The following is a 13,948-nucleotide window of genomic DNA, read 5'->3' as shown; positions in this document are numbered from 1 at the left end:
AAACTCTTAAAGTCTTTTAAAAGCTAGACTTGCAGAGCTGGTGAACAACATGGATTGGCTGCAATGGACAGAGAAGGCTAAGCCCAAGGCATAGCTAGGAAGTTCCTCCTAGAAAGTCATAGACATTTAGCTAGGAAATAAGCCCTGCAGAGGTTTCTACAGCAACTATGGAAGCCATGAGGTATTAGAAGAAGAAATATTTTCACAAGATTTTATTCTTAATGTGCATTTTACATGCATGTATGTCTATGTGGGGGAGCCAGATACCCTAGAACAGGAGTTACAGACAGGGGTGAGCCATGAGGATTCTGGGAATTGAACCAGGATTCTCAGAAAGAACAGCCAGTGGTATGAACCACTGAGCCATCTCTCCAGCCCAGAATATTTTCAATGTATTAATGGATATTAAAAAAGACTAAAAAAGTTATCTTGGTATATAAAAATACAAGTATTGACTGTTCAGACACTATAGTATATAACAGGATAAAATATGTAAAGGAAATGAGCAATGAACATTGGAATTAACAAAGTTGACACCTGTGTAATAAAGAACTCTAAAATTTAGTGCAGTATGTCCATGGACTTGGCAGGTCAACACAAGAAAGAATGGCTAGACCCTGCTTTAGGAAGTCTAGACCTGAAAACACTTTAAAAGCTTGTTTACTCACAGCTAATGCCCAAGGCTGTTAACAATTTTCTCACATGGAAAATCTCTAGGTTTCTTCACAAACTGATTCTAAGAGTTAACTTTTCAACAGATTCAATATGCAACGGAATGAGAGCAAGGCAGCAAACGTGCTTTGACCCAACCATGGAAGTCTTATATAGGGGCCAGGAGTGGCAATTTTCTACATGAGGATTTGGTTTTGGAAATATTGCTGTTTGAGGAATATGTAATTTACCAAAGGTAATGATTAGGATTAGTTTTATTTTGTGTGAACTTGCAGAATTTAATAAAAAAAAAAAAACACTAGTTAAGAGAAAACAATGCATATCATTTAAGAAAACAGAAAGCATGATGCATTTTAATTAAGATTTAGCATAAAATCAGTAAACATATTTTGGGAGGAATGAAATGTCCAACTATAAAAAGGAAGGTGAGAAGAGTAAAGAGAGACACTCCCCAGATGGCAGAGAAAAGTTAGAGCTTGACAAACCGTCATAGATGCTAGAAGAACAACTGTCTGGGGAAGATTCTAGCAATACCTCCTGACTACCAAATCCAAGCACGTGTGGTACACACTAGGCAAATGTCTAAAAACTAGAATATGTGAAGACTCAAAAGTTAAGTAGACTGAAAAATTATTCCTTGAGAGTACCAACCAAAAAGAAACTCGAGATTGCTAAGGAGAAAACTTCAAGGCACAAAGAGATATTTCATACTGATAAGATACAATTCATCAGGACAATGTGGCAAGCTAGATTTACAGTCCTAGTCACTGTTAAATGCTGTGAAGAAACACCACGAGCAAGTCAACTTTCATCAAAGGAAGTACTTAATTAGGGCTAATAGTTTCACGCTAGTCAATGATCACCATGCTGGGAAGTATGGCGGCAGGCATGGCACTGGAGTAATCCTTGAGAGCTGCATGTTGATCTGGAGGCAAACACACCTGAGTGCACACACACACACACACCCTGGCCAAGGTTCACCCCTAGAGACACACTTTCTCCAACAAGGCTACACCTCCTAATCCTTCTAAATAGTATGAATACTCAAATATCTGAGCCTAGCGGGCCATTCCTAAACAAACCACAAGTGTACTTACTAATTTTGGTTCAGGATGTATAAAACAGAAATACATCTGGGAGAAAACAGCAAATAAATATAATAGGTGATTTTTAATATAAATTTTATAATTCACATAGTTTATTAAGGATATAGAAAATTTAATAATATTAAGATTTGACACGTGCTTCAGTACTACATCCCATATGACCCTGGCTTCTAAGGACTTTTTAAAGCATATGGTTTTTGTAATACTCTTCATTTTGAGTTTTAGTTTAGTTGGATGTTGGTTAAGAAAAAAACTGAAATTTTCAGAACCAGACAAATAGTGAAGACTCTGGTAACTTCAAACCACATTTGGAACTTTGAAGGGATGAACTTTAAAGGTAAGGGTAGACAAGAAATAAAAGAATAAACAATCTGAAGTTCTATCTTGAACGCCATTAGAAGGGCTAAGAAATTGGAGGGCCTAAATGAAATTCCATCACAGTGATTTTAGTCACTAGTACCTAGGATCTTGGCAGAAACAAAAGGTATGTGTGTGTGGGAAGAAGTCTTAAAAAATAAAAATATTATTCTGCTTTTAAATAATTTTTGTACATTTTCAAGTAAAATATTGGCAAGTAATTAAAAGTAAACTGGATAGAGAGAAAGAACAGATGAAACAGAGAGTTGACAGACTCAGAAGGCTTTCCATTCTCAGACCACGCTCACTCTTTGAGCAGGAGGGATGGCTGAGTGGTTACCAGCACTTGCTGTTCTTGTGGAAGAGAGGGCCTCATTCACAGCATCCATCCCATATATGCTCTCTTTTGGCCTCTGCACATACATGGTGCACATAAACACAGGAAGGTATGCACGCTGCATGAACACACAAACCACACAAATGAGACTTAAAAACATTTTTTTTTTTTAAGAAAAATGAGAACTGCTAGAGTGACCAGTTTGCAAGTTTACAAAGAAATCTGAGAATAGAATATAGGGGGTGATGAATAATCATGACATTTTAACAGAAAAAATAATTAAGTGTGAGAAACAAATTTTGGCAATCATAAAAAAAATCAGCCGCAGTGATGGTGACAGTATATTATTAGGACAAAAAAGGAAAGAAACAAAGGGTTCAGTAAGAGCCACACACTTTTTCTAATGCTACCTTGGCAGTACTAGAAAAAAAACAAGACAAAAAAAAGACGAAGTATTCCTGGTATAGCATTAGCCATCATGTCCAGAATGAATTCCTTATGAATTACAACTTAAGCCTGAAAGGCAAAACTAATGTACTTAGAAGACAAAGATTTCCCAGGCTGGGAATGAAGTCTTAATTATGAAACAAAAGACTGGCCGTGCCAAGTATCTAACTTTTAGCTTCCGAACAGAAGATATTTACAACTATGGGGACAACGAAGAATATGACTTATAAAGATCTTCCATGTATCAAATGAAGAAAATCATTCCCAAAACAAAATGTAGATGTGTCACAGATCTGACAAGATACTTTCCAAAAAGGAAAGTAGAAATGATCAATAAATTTGTGAGAAGATGCCTCATGCCCTGTCATAAGAGAAAAGAGGAAACGGTCAATAACATGCAATAATTTGTCTACCGCTGTCAGAATGCAAAAGCAAAAACCATACAAACTGATCACAGTATGGAGAAAATGAACATATCCAATGCTTGCTTAGCATAGGGAGATGTTAACATGGGAAATGTCAGAAGGAGGAAAGAGAAGTAGGGAAGGGGGAAAATGATGTAGTTATAATTTCATTTCAAAACTAGAATTAAAAAAAGAATATCAACAAACATGCGATTTTTATTCTTAACATACTACTTGCAACTGAAGAGAAATGTGTGAATAAAACACATTTATTTTAGAACTGTAATTATCCCAGAACTAAAAACATCTTCATTATTCACAGTTAATACAACAGTCAATGAACTGGTACATTAATAAACAGTAAACTACTACAGTAATGGTAAATAAAGTATGGCTACAACAAACACGGATGAATTATGATGGATGACAGACACAAAACAATGCAGACAATTCTTTACACACAGTTCAGAAGCAGGCAGAACTAAACTGTTCTGTTTAGATTTGCAATATATACCAGGGATAACTCCAAAAGAAAAAAATGAGGCAACCGTTAATACAAAAAGACAACAGTAATTATTAAGGGTATTTAAAATGTTTGTGACTGGAGAGGGATTCGGAAGGAATTGGATACCAATGTTTTACTGATTTCAATATTGGTTAGATTAAAAAATGACCTTAGAATTATTCCTTAAACTGTATATTCACATTTTACATACTTTCAACATGCATTTTTCAACTACAACACGGACGCTTTGGGGGCTGGAATGAGGGCTCAGTGGTTAAAATAACTGGCTGCCCTTCCAGAGAACCTGTGTTTGCTCCCAACGACTAATACGGCAGGTCACCACGGTCTGTAACTCCAGTCTCAGGGGATCCAACACCCTCTTCTGGCTTCTTTAGCACTGCATACATGTAGTGCATGTACATGCAGGCAAAACATATCACTCACTCACTCTCACTCTCTTTCACACACACACACGCACGCATGCACGCACGCACGCACGCACGCACACTCTCTGTCTCACTCAACATAAAAGCAAACACAAATTACCTGTTGACACTTCATCTGACTCCTAAGATCTAAACTTGGTGATTTTTGTTTTTGAGTTGGGACTCAAACCCAGAGACTTATGTACTTGTCTACTGTAGAGTTACAATCCCAGCTATGGCTATAATTTTGTACACTGATGCTGTCCCAACAATGTGCCATGAAAGACAAAATGTAATATAGTGACTCCAAGTTCTACTTCTGGAACTGTATATAAGGACAAGACACGTAACACAATTGCTCCAAATCCTATAAAGAACTGACTTTAGAAACCTCAAACTAAGTTTCTCCTGGAGTGACTATTTCTGCCTTTTTTCTCGATTATTTTGCACCTCTACAGTAAAGTTAGGACTTTGAGTTTGCTAAACACACACTCCTTCTTTGGCTTATATGCCCCATACCAGTCTGCCCAAAACATAAACTCAAGGAAACAGTAGCAGCATTAACCACAGAAAAAGGGGTGTAAGTAAATTCTCTATGACGAACCACAGAGCATGGTCTAGAATGACACCTAAAATCTCTTTGACTTACTTTTAGTATAAAAAAAAAAAAAAAAAAAGAAAAAAAGAAAAGAAAAGTGAATGGAATAACCCCTTTTTTTTCTTCTTTCCTTCCTTTTTTTTTTTTAACCCAGTATTCAATAGCTGTATTTCAGTAGCAAGCATCTTAAGGTACAAATAAACAAAAACAAAAAGTCATTAACTTCATTATGGCTTTTCAGTTCAGTAAAACTGAGTAGGACAGTAATAATCATTACCTACAGAAAACCAAAACCAAAATCAAATGACAAAATGGTTGTGATTTTAATTACAAACAAACCAAACCTGGTTGACTTTATTTATTAAAGCACTCTGCAAAGCATGGTTCTTACTCACTTCCAAAGCTATGTGAAGACTTAAAAGTGAACAGAGCCAAGCTATTACTTCATGTTTGAGGATTCCTGAATGATCACCTAGAAAATATGTTCTACCAAAGAACAGAAAACAAAAAAACGTTGGAAAAAGGACTTCTTCCCCTCATTAAGTTCTAAGTCACAGAGCCTTTGATGTTCATGGATTTAATGTATGAACAATGGGAAAGGGTAGGATATGATAAAAACTATAGTTTATTTTTAAGGTAGACAGTTCTTTAAAATGGATCCTGTCCATTTCTCTCCATCTCTCAATGAACAGAACGTTTTATTACACAAACTCACCCCATTTCCCAACTGGACACTTCATAAAAGGAGGAAACAAAAAGCTGGTCACCACCACAGAGATGGTAAATTGTTTGTAAATGGAAAGTAAGTACAGAGTGTAGAGAGATACTGTTGGAGTTAATACTGGTGTAATCTAAATTTTAATTCATCAAAGTATTTAGTAATGGTCTAACAAGAGTAGGAGCTCCAGGCGAGTTACTTCTAGAGGCTGTAAGCCCTGTTTTAGAATCCATGATAACCCTTGTAAAAAATACTCACTTGCTGTTTTCACTGATTTCATAGTCAAGTACTGTTTATATATTTTAATGGACCCAATTATATCATTAGTTCAAACTGTTTATATCAGGAAACAGAATATTTCTCTCAACAAGGAAAAACCTAAAAAAATATAATTTTTTCTATTTCTGACAATTCCCAATTTGGGAATGAAGAATAAAATGACATGCTTCCCTTAAAAAAAAAATACTATATATATATTTTCTCCATTACATTGCAGGAAAGGAAAAAAAAAAGACAATTTCATTAGTATTAAATTTCTAATTTTCATCTATTTCTAAGAATACTCCCTCTATAAAATATTTTGGTCTTATATACTATGACTAGTTTAGACTTCCAGATAGATAAAGGTGTATTAACAATCAAATAATTAGCCATATTTATCTGCTCACATTCATGGATTTTCTATGAGAGTTTCAGAGTGCATAGAATACTGTTAACATTTAGTCCAAGTTAACATGTCATCTTACCTCATCACATCAGGGAGAATCCTGACTTAGGGGAGGAAGTAATATACCACACTGCTAGCAGAGGTAGGACACTAACTGTAACTACAGTTTTAAATCTCTACTCTTCATCTATCACTGCCATCCCTCCTCTTGGCTATGAAATGTTCAAAGCCTAATCATATAAGCAGTAAAGTGCCACACTATTTATACTGAAATAATGGGTCTCAAATACCAAATAAAAAAGAAAACTTTGAAATAGGATTAGGCTTTTTTGGAGAGCACGAATTTACTATTTTCAATTTCTTCACCTTTATTTCTTCTGGTCATAGATAAATGATTTCTTGTTCCTTCTTTCATCCACAGGGCTTAACAAACAATCTTGCAAGCATTAGAACATGGTACTCCAGTTCAAAGTTGCTGTGATCATAACTGTAGGAAGCAACAGACAATGTGTACTATGCTTCAAATGTTTTGCATTTCTTCACTGTAGTTAAGTTTCTTTCCTACTGATGTTTCCCTTAAATTAAGGCAAAAAGAAATCCACAGTATTATGAGCTGATTAATTTTAGCTTCTGAATTAAGTACACTTTCCAAAATAAAGTAGTCCTGAAGTGTTTCCACGTCAATGTCTACTCATCAGTGTCATGACTGAAGTAGTATCTTACTGGAGGGCCTGGCAAATCTTCATCTCCATCAGCGTCTGGGGCAAACGACACAGTAAGATCCACATATTTCTTCTCAGTGGAAGGCTTCACAAGTTTGTGCATTCTAAGAATAAACAAAGATAAATACTTTCACCATTTGATTAAATGAAAGAACTTTTTGCTTAGTGCTAGTCAGCGACTGGACTTGCATATATACTTTAAATATATCAATATGCCTATTATTATACATTAATCTTTCCTTACTAAAAGTTCCAAATTGAAAACATGTTATGTCTTCTGGTCATGACAAAAAGATACAAAAGGCAGATCTTCCTGGTTGCGGCTGCCGCGGAGAGCTCATAAGCAACACCCCACGAACAAACTTGAGCCTTGGGACCACAGGTAAGACCAACTTTTCTGCTGCAAGCGACCTGCCTGGTGAACTAAGGACACACAGAGGCAAAATTCCTCTAGGACCAGACACTTCCGGTATTTAGCGGGAGTACCAGACCTGCGGATCCCTGCCCGCAGCAGCTCTCTGCTCCCAAACCCCGTGGGAGAGAGCCCTTACCGCCTGGTCAGGTGGGCACTCCTGAGACTGCAGAGCGGAAGAGACCACCAACACTGCCCACCCCTGCATACATCCCTGGCCCAAGAGGAAACTGTATACGGCCTCTGGGTTCCCGTAGGGGAGGGCCCAGGAGCAGGAAATCCACTGCGTCTAAGACACCGCCGGAACCTGAAGGGACCGACCAGATAAATAGTTCTCTGCACCCAAATCCCATGGGAGGGAGAGCTAAACCTACAGAGAGGCAGACACGCCTGGGAAACCAGAAGAGACTGCACTCTGCACACATTACTGATTCCAGAGGAAAACACGAAACGCCATCTGTAACCCTGGTGCATGGAAGCTCCCGGAAAGGGCGGCGCAGATCTTCCTGGTTGCGAACACCGCGGAGAGCTCATAAGCAACACCCCACGAGCAAACTTGAGCCTCGGGACCACAGGTAAGACCAACTTTTCTGCTGCAAGTGACCTGCCTGGTGAACTCAAGACACAGGCTCACAGGAACAGCTGAAGGCCTGTAGAGAGGAAAAACTACACGCCCGAAAGCAGAACACTCTGTCCCCATAACTGGCTGAAAGAAAACAGGAAAGCAGGTCTATAGCACTCCTGAAACACAGGCTTATAGGACAGTCTAGCCACTGTCAGAATTAGCAGAACAAAGTAACACTAGAGATAATCTGATGGCGAGGCAAGCGCAGAAACCCAAGCAACAGAAACCAAGATTACATGGCATCATCGGAGCCCAATTCTCCCACCAAAGCAAACACGGAATATCCAAACACACCAGAAAAGCAAGATCTAGTTTCAATATCATATTTGATCATGATGCTGGAGGACTTAAAGAAAGACGTGAAGAACTCCCTTAGAGAAACACAGGAAAACATTAATAAACAAGTAGAAGCCTACAGAGAGGAATCGCAAAAATCCCTAAAAGAATTCCAGGAAAACATAAATAAACAAGTAGAAGCCCATAGAGAGGAGACACAAAAATCTCTGAAAGAATTCCAGGAAAACACAATCAAACAGTTGAAAGAATTAAAAATGGAAATAGAAGCAATCAAGAAAGAACACATGGAAACAACCCTGGATATAGAAAACCAAAAGAAAAGACAAGGAGCTGTAGATACGAGTTTCACCAACAGAATACAAGAGATGGAAGAAGAATCTCAGGAGCAGAACATTCCATAGAAATCATCGACTCAACTGTCAAAGATAATGTAAAGCGGAAAAAGCTACTGGTCCAAAACATACAGGAAATCCAGGACTCAATGAGAAGATCAAACCTAAGGATAATAGGTATAGAAGAGAGTGAAGACTCCCAGCTCAAAGGACCAGTAAATTATCTTCAACAAAATCATAGAAGAAAACTTCCCTAACCTAAAAAAAGAGATACCCATAAGCATATAAGAAGCCTACAGAACTCCAAATAGATTGGACAAGAGAAGAAACTCCTGCCATCACATAATAGTCAAAACATCAAACACACAAAATAAAGAAAGAATATTAAAAGCAGTAAGAGAAAAAGGTCAAGTAACATATGAAGGCAGACCTATCAGAATCACACCAGACTTTTTGCCAGAAACTATGAAAGCCAGAAGATCCTGGACAGATGTCATACAGACCCTAAGAGAACACAAATGCCAGCCCAGGTTACTGTATCCTGCAAAACTCTCAATTAACATAGATGGAGAAACCAAGATATTCCATGACAAAACCAAATTTACACAATATCTTTCTACAAATCCAGCACTACAAAGGATAACAAAGGGTAAAGCCAACATGAGGAGGCAAGCTATACCCTAGAAGAAGCAAGAAACTAACCGTCTTGGCAACAAAACAAGGAGAAGAGAAGCACACAAACATAACCTCATATCCAAATATGAATAACAGGAAGCAATAATCACTATTCCTTAATATCTCTAAACATCAATGGCCTCAACTCCCCAATAAAAAGACATAGATTAACAAACTGGATACGCAACGGGGACCCTGCATTCTGCTGCCTACAGGAAACACACCTCAGAGACAAAGACAGATACTACCTCAGAGTGAAAGGCTGGAAAACAACTTTCCAAGCAAATCGTCGGAAGAAGCAAGCTGGGGTAGCCATATTTGATTCTAATATCAAATAAAATCAATTTTCAACTAAAAGTCAACAAAAAAGATAAGGAAGGACACTTCATATTCATCAAAGGAAAAATCCACCAAGATGAACTCTCAATCCTAAATATCTATGCCCCAAATACAAGGGCACCTACATACGTAAAAGAAATCTTACTAAAGCTCAAAGCACACATTGCACCTCACACAATAATAGTGGGAGATTTCAACACACCACTCTCATCAATGGACAGATCATGGAAACAGAAATTAAACAGAGACGTAGACAGACTAAGAGAAGTCATGAGCCAAATGGACTTAACGGATATTTATAGAACATTCTATCCTAAAGCAAGAGGATATACCTTCTTCTCACCACCTCATGGTACTTTCTCCAAAATTGACCATATAATTGGTCAAAAAACGGGCCTCAACAGGTACAAAAAGATAGAAATAATCCCATGCATGCTATCAGACCACCATGGCCTAAAGCTGGTCTTCAATAACAATAAAGGAAGAATGCCCACATATATGTGGAAATTGAACAACGCTGTACTCAATGATAACCTGGTCAAGGAACAAATAAAGAAAGAAATTAAAGACTTTTTAGAATTTAATGAAAATGAAGGTACAACATACCCAAACTTATGGGATACAATAAAAGCTGTGCTAAGAGGAAAACTCATAGCGCTGAGTGCCTGCAGAAAGAAACAGGAAAGAGCATATGTCAGCAGCTTGACAGCACACCTAAAAGATCTAGAACAAAAAGAAGCAAATACACCCAGGAGGAGTAGAAGGCAGGAAATAATCAAACTCAGAGCTGAAATCAACCAAGTAGAAACAAAAAGGACCATAGAAAGAATCAACAGAACCAAAAGTTGGTTCTTTGAGAAAATCAACAAGATAGATAAACCCTTAGCCAGACTAACGAGAGGACCCAGAGAGTGTGTCCAAATTAACAAAATCAGAAATGAAAAGGGAGACATAACTACAGATTCAGAGGGAATTCAAAAAATCATCAGATCTTACTATAAAAACCTATATTCAACAAAACTTGAAAATCTGCAGGAAATGGACAATTTCCTAGACAGATACCAGGTACCGAAGTTAAATCAGGAACAGATAAACCAGTTAAACAACCCCATAATTCCTACGGAAATAGAAGCAGTCATTAAAGGTCTCCCAACCAAAAAGAGCCCAGGTCCAGACGGGTTTAGTGCAGAATTCTATCAAACCTTCATAGAAGACCTCATACCAATATTATCCAAACTATTCCACAAAATTGAAACAGATGGATCACTACCGAATTCCTTCTATGAAGCCACAATTACTCTTATACCTAAGCCACACAAAGACCCAACAAAGAAAGAGAACTTCAGACCAATTTCCCTTATGAATATCGACGCAAAAATACTCAATAAAATTCTGGCAAACCGAATCCAAGAGCACATCAAAACAATCATCCACCATGATCAAGTAGGCTTCATCCCAGGCATGCAGGGATGGTTTAATATACAGAAAACCATCAACGTGATCCATTATATAAACAAACTGAAAGAACAAAACCACATGATCATTTCATTAGATGCTGAGAAAGCATTTGACAAAATTCAACACCCCTTCATGATAAAAGTCCTGGAAAGAATAGGAATTCAAGGCCCAGACCTAAACATGTTGTAAAAGCCATATACAGCAAACCAGTTGCTAACATTAAACTAAATGGAGAGAAACTTGAAGCAATCCGACTAAAATCAGGGACTAGATAAGGCTGCCCACTCTCTCCCTACTTATTCAATATAGTTCTTGAAGTTCTAGCCAGAGTAATCAGACAACAAAAGGAGGTCAAGGGGATACAGATCGGAAAAGAAGAAGTCAAAATATCACTATTTGCAGATGATATGATAGTATATTTACGTGATCCCAAAAGTTCCACCAGAGAACTACTAAAGCTGATAAACAACATCAGCAAAGTGGCTGGGTATAAAATTAACTCAAATAAATTAGTAGCCTTCCTCTACACAAAAGAGAAACAAGCCGAGAAAGAAATTAGGGAAAAGACACTCTTCATAATAGACCCAAATAATATAAAGTACCTCGGTGTGACTTTAACCAAGCAAGTAAAAGATATGTACAATAAGAACTTCAAGACACTGAGGAAAGAAATTGAAGAAGACCTCAGAAGATGGAAAGATCTCCCATGCTCATGGATTGGCAGGATTAATATAGTAAAAATGGACATTCTACCAAAAGCGATCTACAGATTCAATGCAATCCCCATCAAAATACCAATTCAATTCTTCAAAGAGTTAGACAGAACAATTTGCAAATTCATCTGGAATAACAAAAAACCCAGGATAGCTAAGGCTATCCTCAACAATAAAAGGACTTCAGGGGGAATCACTATCCCTGAACTCAAGCAGTATTACAGAGCAATAGTGATAAAAACTGCATGGTATTGGTACAGAGACAGACAGATAGACCAATGGAACAGAATTGAAGACCCAGAAATGAACCCACACACCTATGGGCACTTGATTTTTGACAAAGGAGCCAAAACCATCAAATGGAAAAAAGATAGCATCTTCAGCAAATGGTGCTGGTTCAACTGGAGGTCAACAAGTAGAAGAATGCAGATCGATCCATGCTTATCACCCTGTACAAAGCTTAAGTTCAAGTGGATCAAGGACCTCCACATCAAACCAGATATATTCAAACTAATAGAAGAAAAACTAGGGAAGCATCTGGAACACATGGCACTGGAAAAAAATTTCTTGAACAAAACACCAATGGCTTATGCTCTAAGATCAAGAATCGACAAATGGGGTCTCATAAAACTGCAAAGCTTCTGTAAGGCAAAGAACACTGGTTAGGACAAAACGGCAACCAAGAGATTGGGAAAAGAACTTTACCAATCCTACAACAGATAGAGGGCTTATATCCAAAATATACAAAGAACTCAAGAAGTTAGACCGCAGGGAGACAAATAACCCTATTAAAAAATGGGGTTCAGAGCTAAACAAAGAATTCACAGCTGAGGAATGCCGAATGGCTGAGAAACACCTAAAGAAATGTTCAACATCTTTAGTCATAAGGGAAATGCAAATCAAAACAACCCTGAGATTTCACCTCACACCAGTGAGAATGGCTAAGATCAAAAACTCAGGTGACAGCAAATGCTGGCGAGGATGCGGAGAAAGAGGAACACTCCTCCATTGTTGGTGGGGTTGCAGACTGGTACAACCATTCTGGAAATCAGTCTGGAGGTTCCTCAGAAAATTGGACATTGAACTGCCTGAGGATCCCGCTATACCTCTCTTGGGCATATACCCAAAAGATGCCCCAACATATAAAAAAGACACGTGCTTCACTATGTTCATAGCAGCCTTATTTATAATAGCCAGAAGCTGGAAAGAACCCAGATGCCCTTCAACAGAGGAATGGATACAGAAAATGTGGTACATCTACACAATGGAATATTACTCAGCTATCAAAAACAATGACTTTATGAAATTCGTAGGCAAATGGTTGGAACTGGAAAATATCACCCTGAGTGAGGTAACCCAATCACAGAAAAACACACATGGTATGCACTCATTGATAAGTGGCTATTAGCCCAAATGCTTGAATTACCCTAGATGCCTAGAACACATGAAACTCAAGACGGATGATCAAAATGTGAATGCTTCACTCCTTCTTTAAAAGGGGAACAAGAATACCCTTGGCAGGGAATAGAGAGGCAAAGATCAAAACAGACACAGAAGGAACACCCATTCAGAGCCTGCCCCACATGTGGCCCATACATATACAGCCACCCAATTAGACAAGATGGAGGAAGCAAAGAAGTGCAGGCAGACAGGAGCCGGATGTAGATCGCTCCTGAGAGACACAGCCAGAATACAGCAAATATAGAGGCGAATGCCAGCAGCAAACCACTCAACTGAGAATAGGACCCCCGTTGGAAGAATCAGAGAAAGAACTGGAAGAGCTTGAAGGGGCTCGAGACCCCATATGTACAACAATGCCAAGCAACCAGAGCTTCCAGGGACTAAGCCACTACCTAAAGACTATACATGGGCTGATCCTGGACTCTGACCTCATAGGTAGCAATGAATATCCTAGTAAGAGCACCAGTGGAAGGGGAAGCCCTGGGTCCTGCTAAGACTGAACCCCCAGTGAACTAGACTGTTGGGGGAAGGGTGGCAATGGGTGGAGGATGTGGAGGGGAACACCCATAAAGAAGGGGGGGGAGGGATTAGGGGGATGTTTGCCTGGCAACCGGGAAAGGGAATAACACTGGAAATGTAAATAAGAAATACTCAAGTTAATTTAAAAAAAAAAAAAAA

General features: G+C 38.3%; 1 protein-coding gene across 2 annotated transcripts in view; it reads right to left on the bottom strand.

Moving 5' to 3' along the window:
• Positions 1–3,574: 3,574 nt before the first annotated feature.
• Uba6 (ubiquitin-like modifier activating enzyme 6) overlaps positions 3,575–13,948 on the bottom strand; it is a 63,780-nt gene continuing 53,406 nt past the window's right edge. The window contains exons 33-34 of one of the 2 annotated variants that reach the window (XM_087582953.1): positions 6,960–7,062; positions 3,577–6,723 (exon numbers count right to left, since the gene is read on the bottom strand). In XM_087582953.1, coding sequence (XP_087439079.1) covers positions 6,718–6,723; positions 6,960–7,062 — 109 coding nt within the window. In that variant the 3' untranslated portion in view covers positions 3,577–6,717. 2 annotated transcript variants of the gene reach the window in all.

This window comes from Rattus norvegicus, chromosome 14 (assembly GCF_021556685.1).
Source record: "Rattus norvegicus strain SHRSP/BbbUtx chromosome 14, alternate assembly SHRSP_T2T, whole genome shotgun sequence".
Taxonomy (NCBI): domain Eukaryota; kingdom Metazoa; phylum Chordata; class Mammalia; order Rodentia; family Muridae; genus Rattus; species Rattus norvegicus.
Note: the sequence above shows the minus strand (reverse complement) of the source record. Positions and strands in the feature narration are given on the sequence as shown.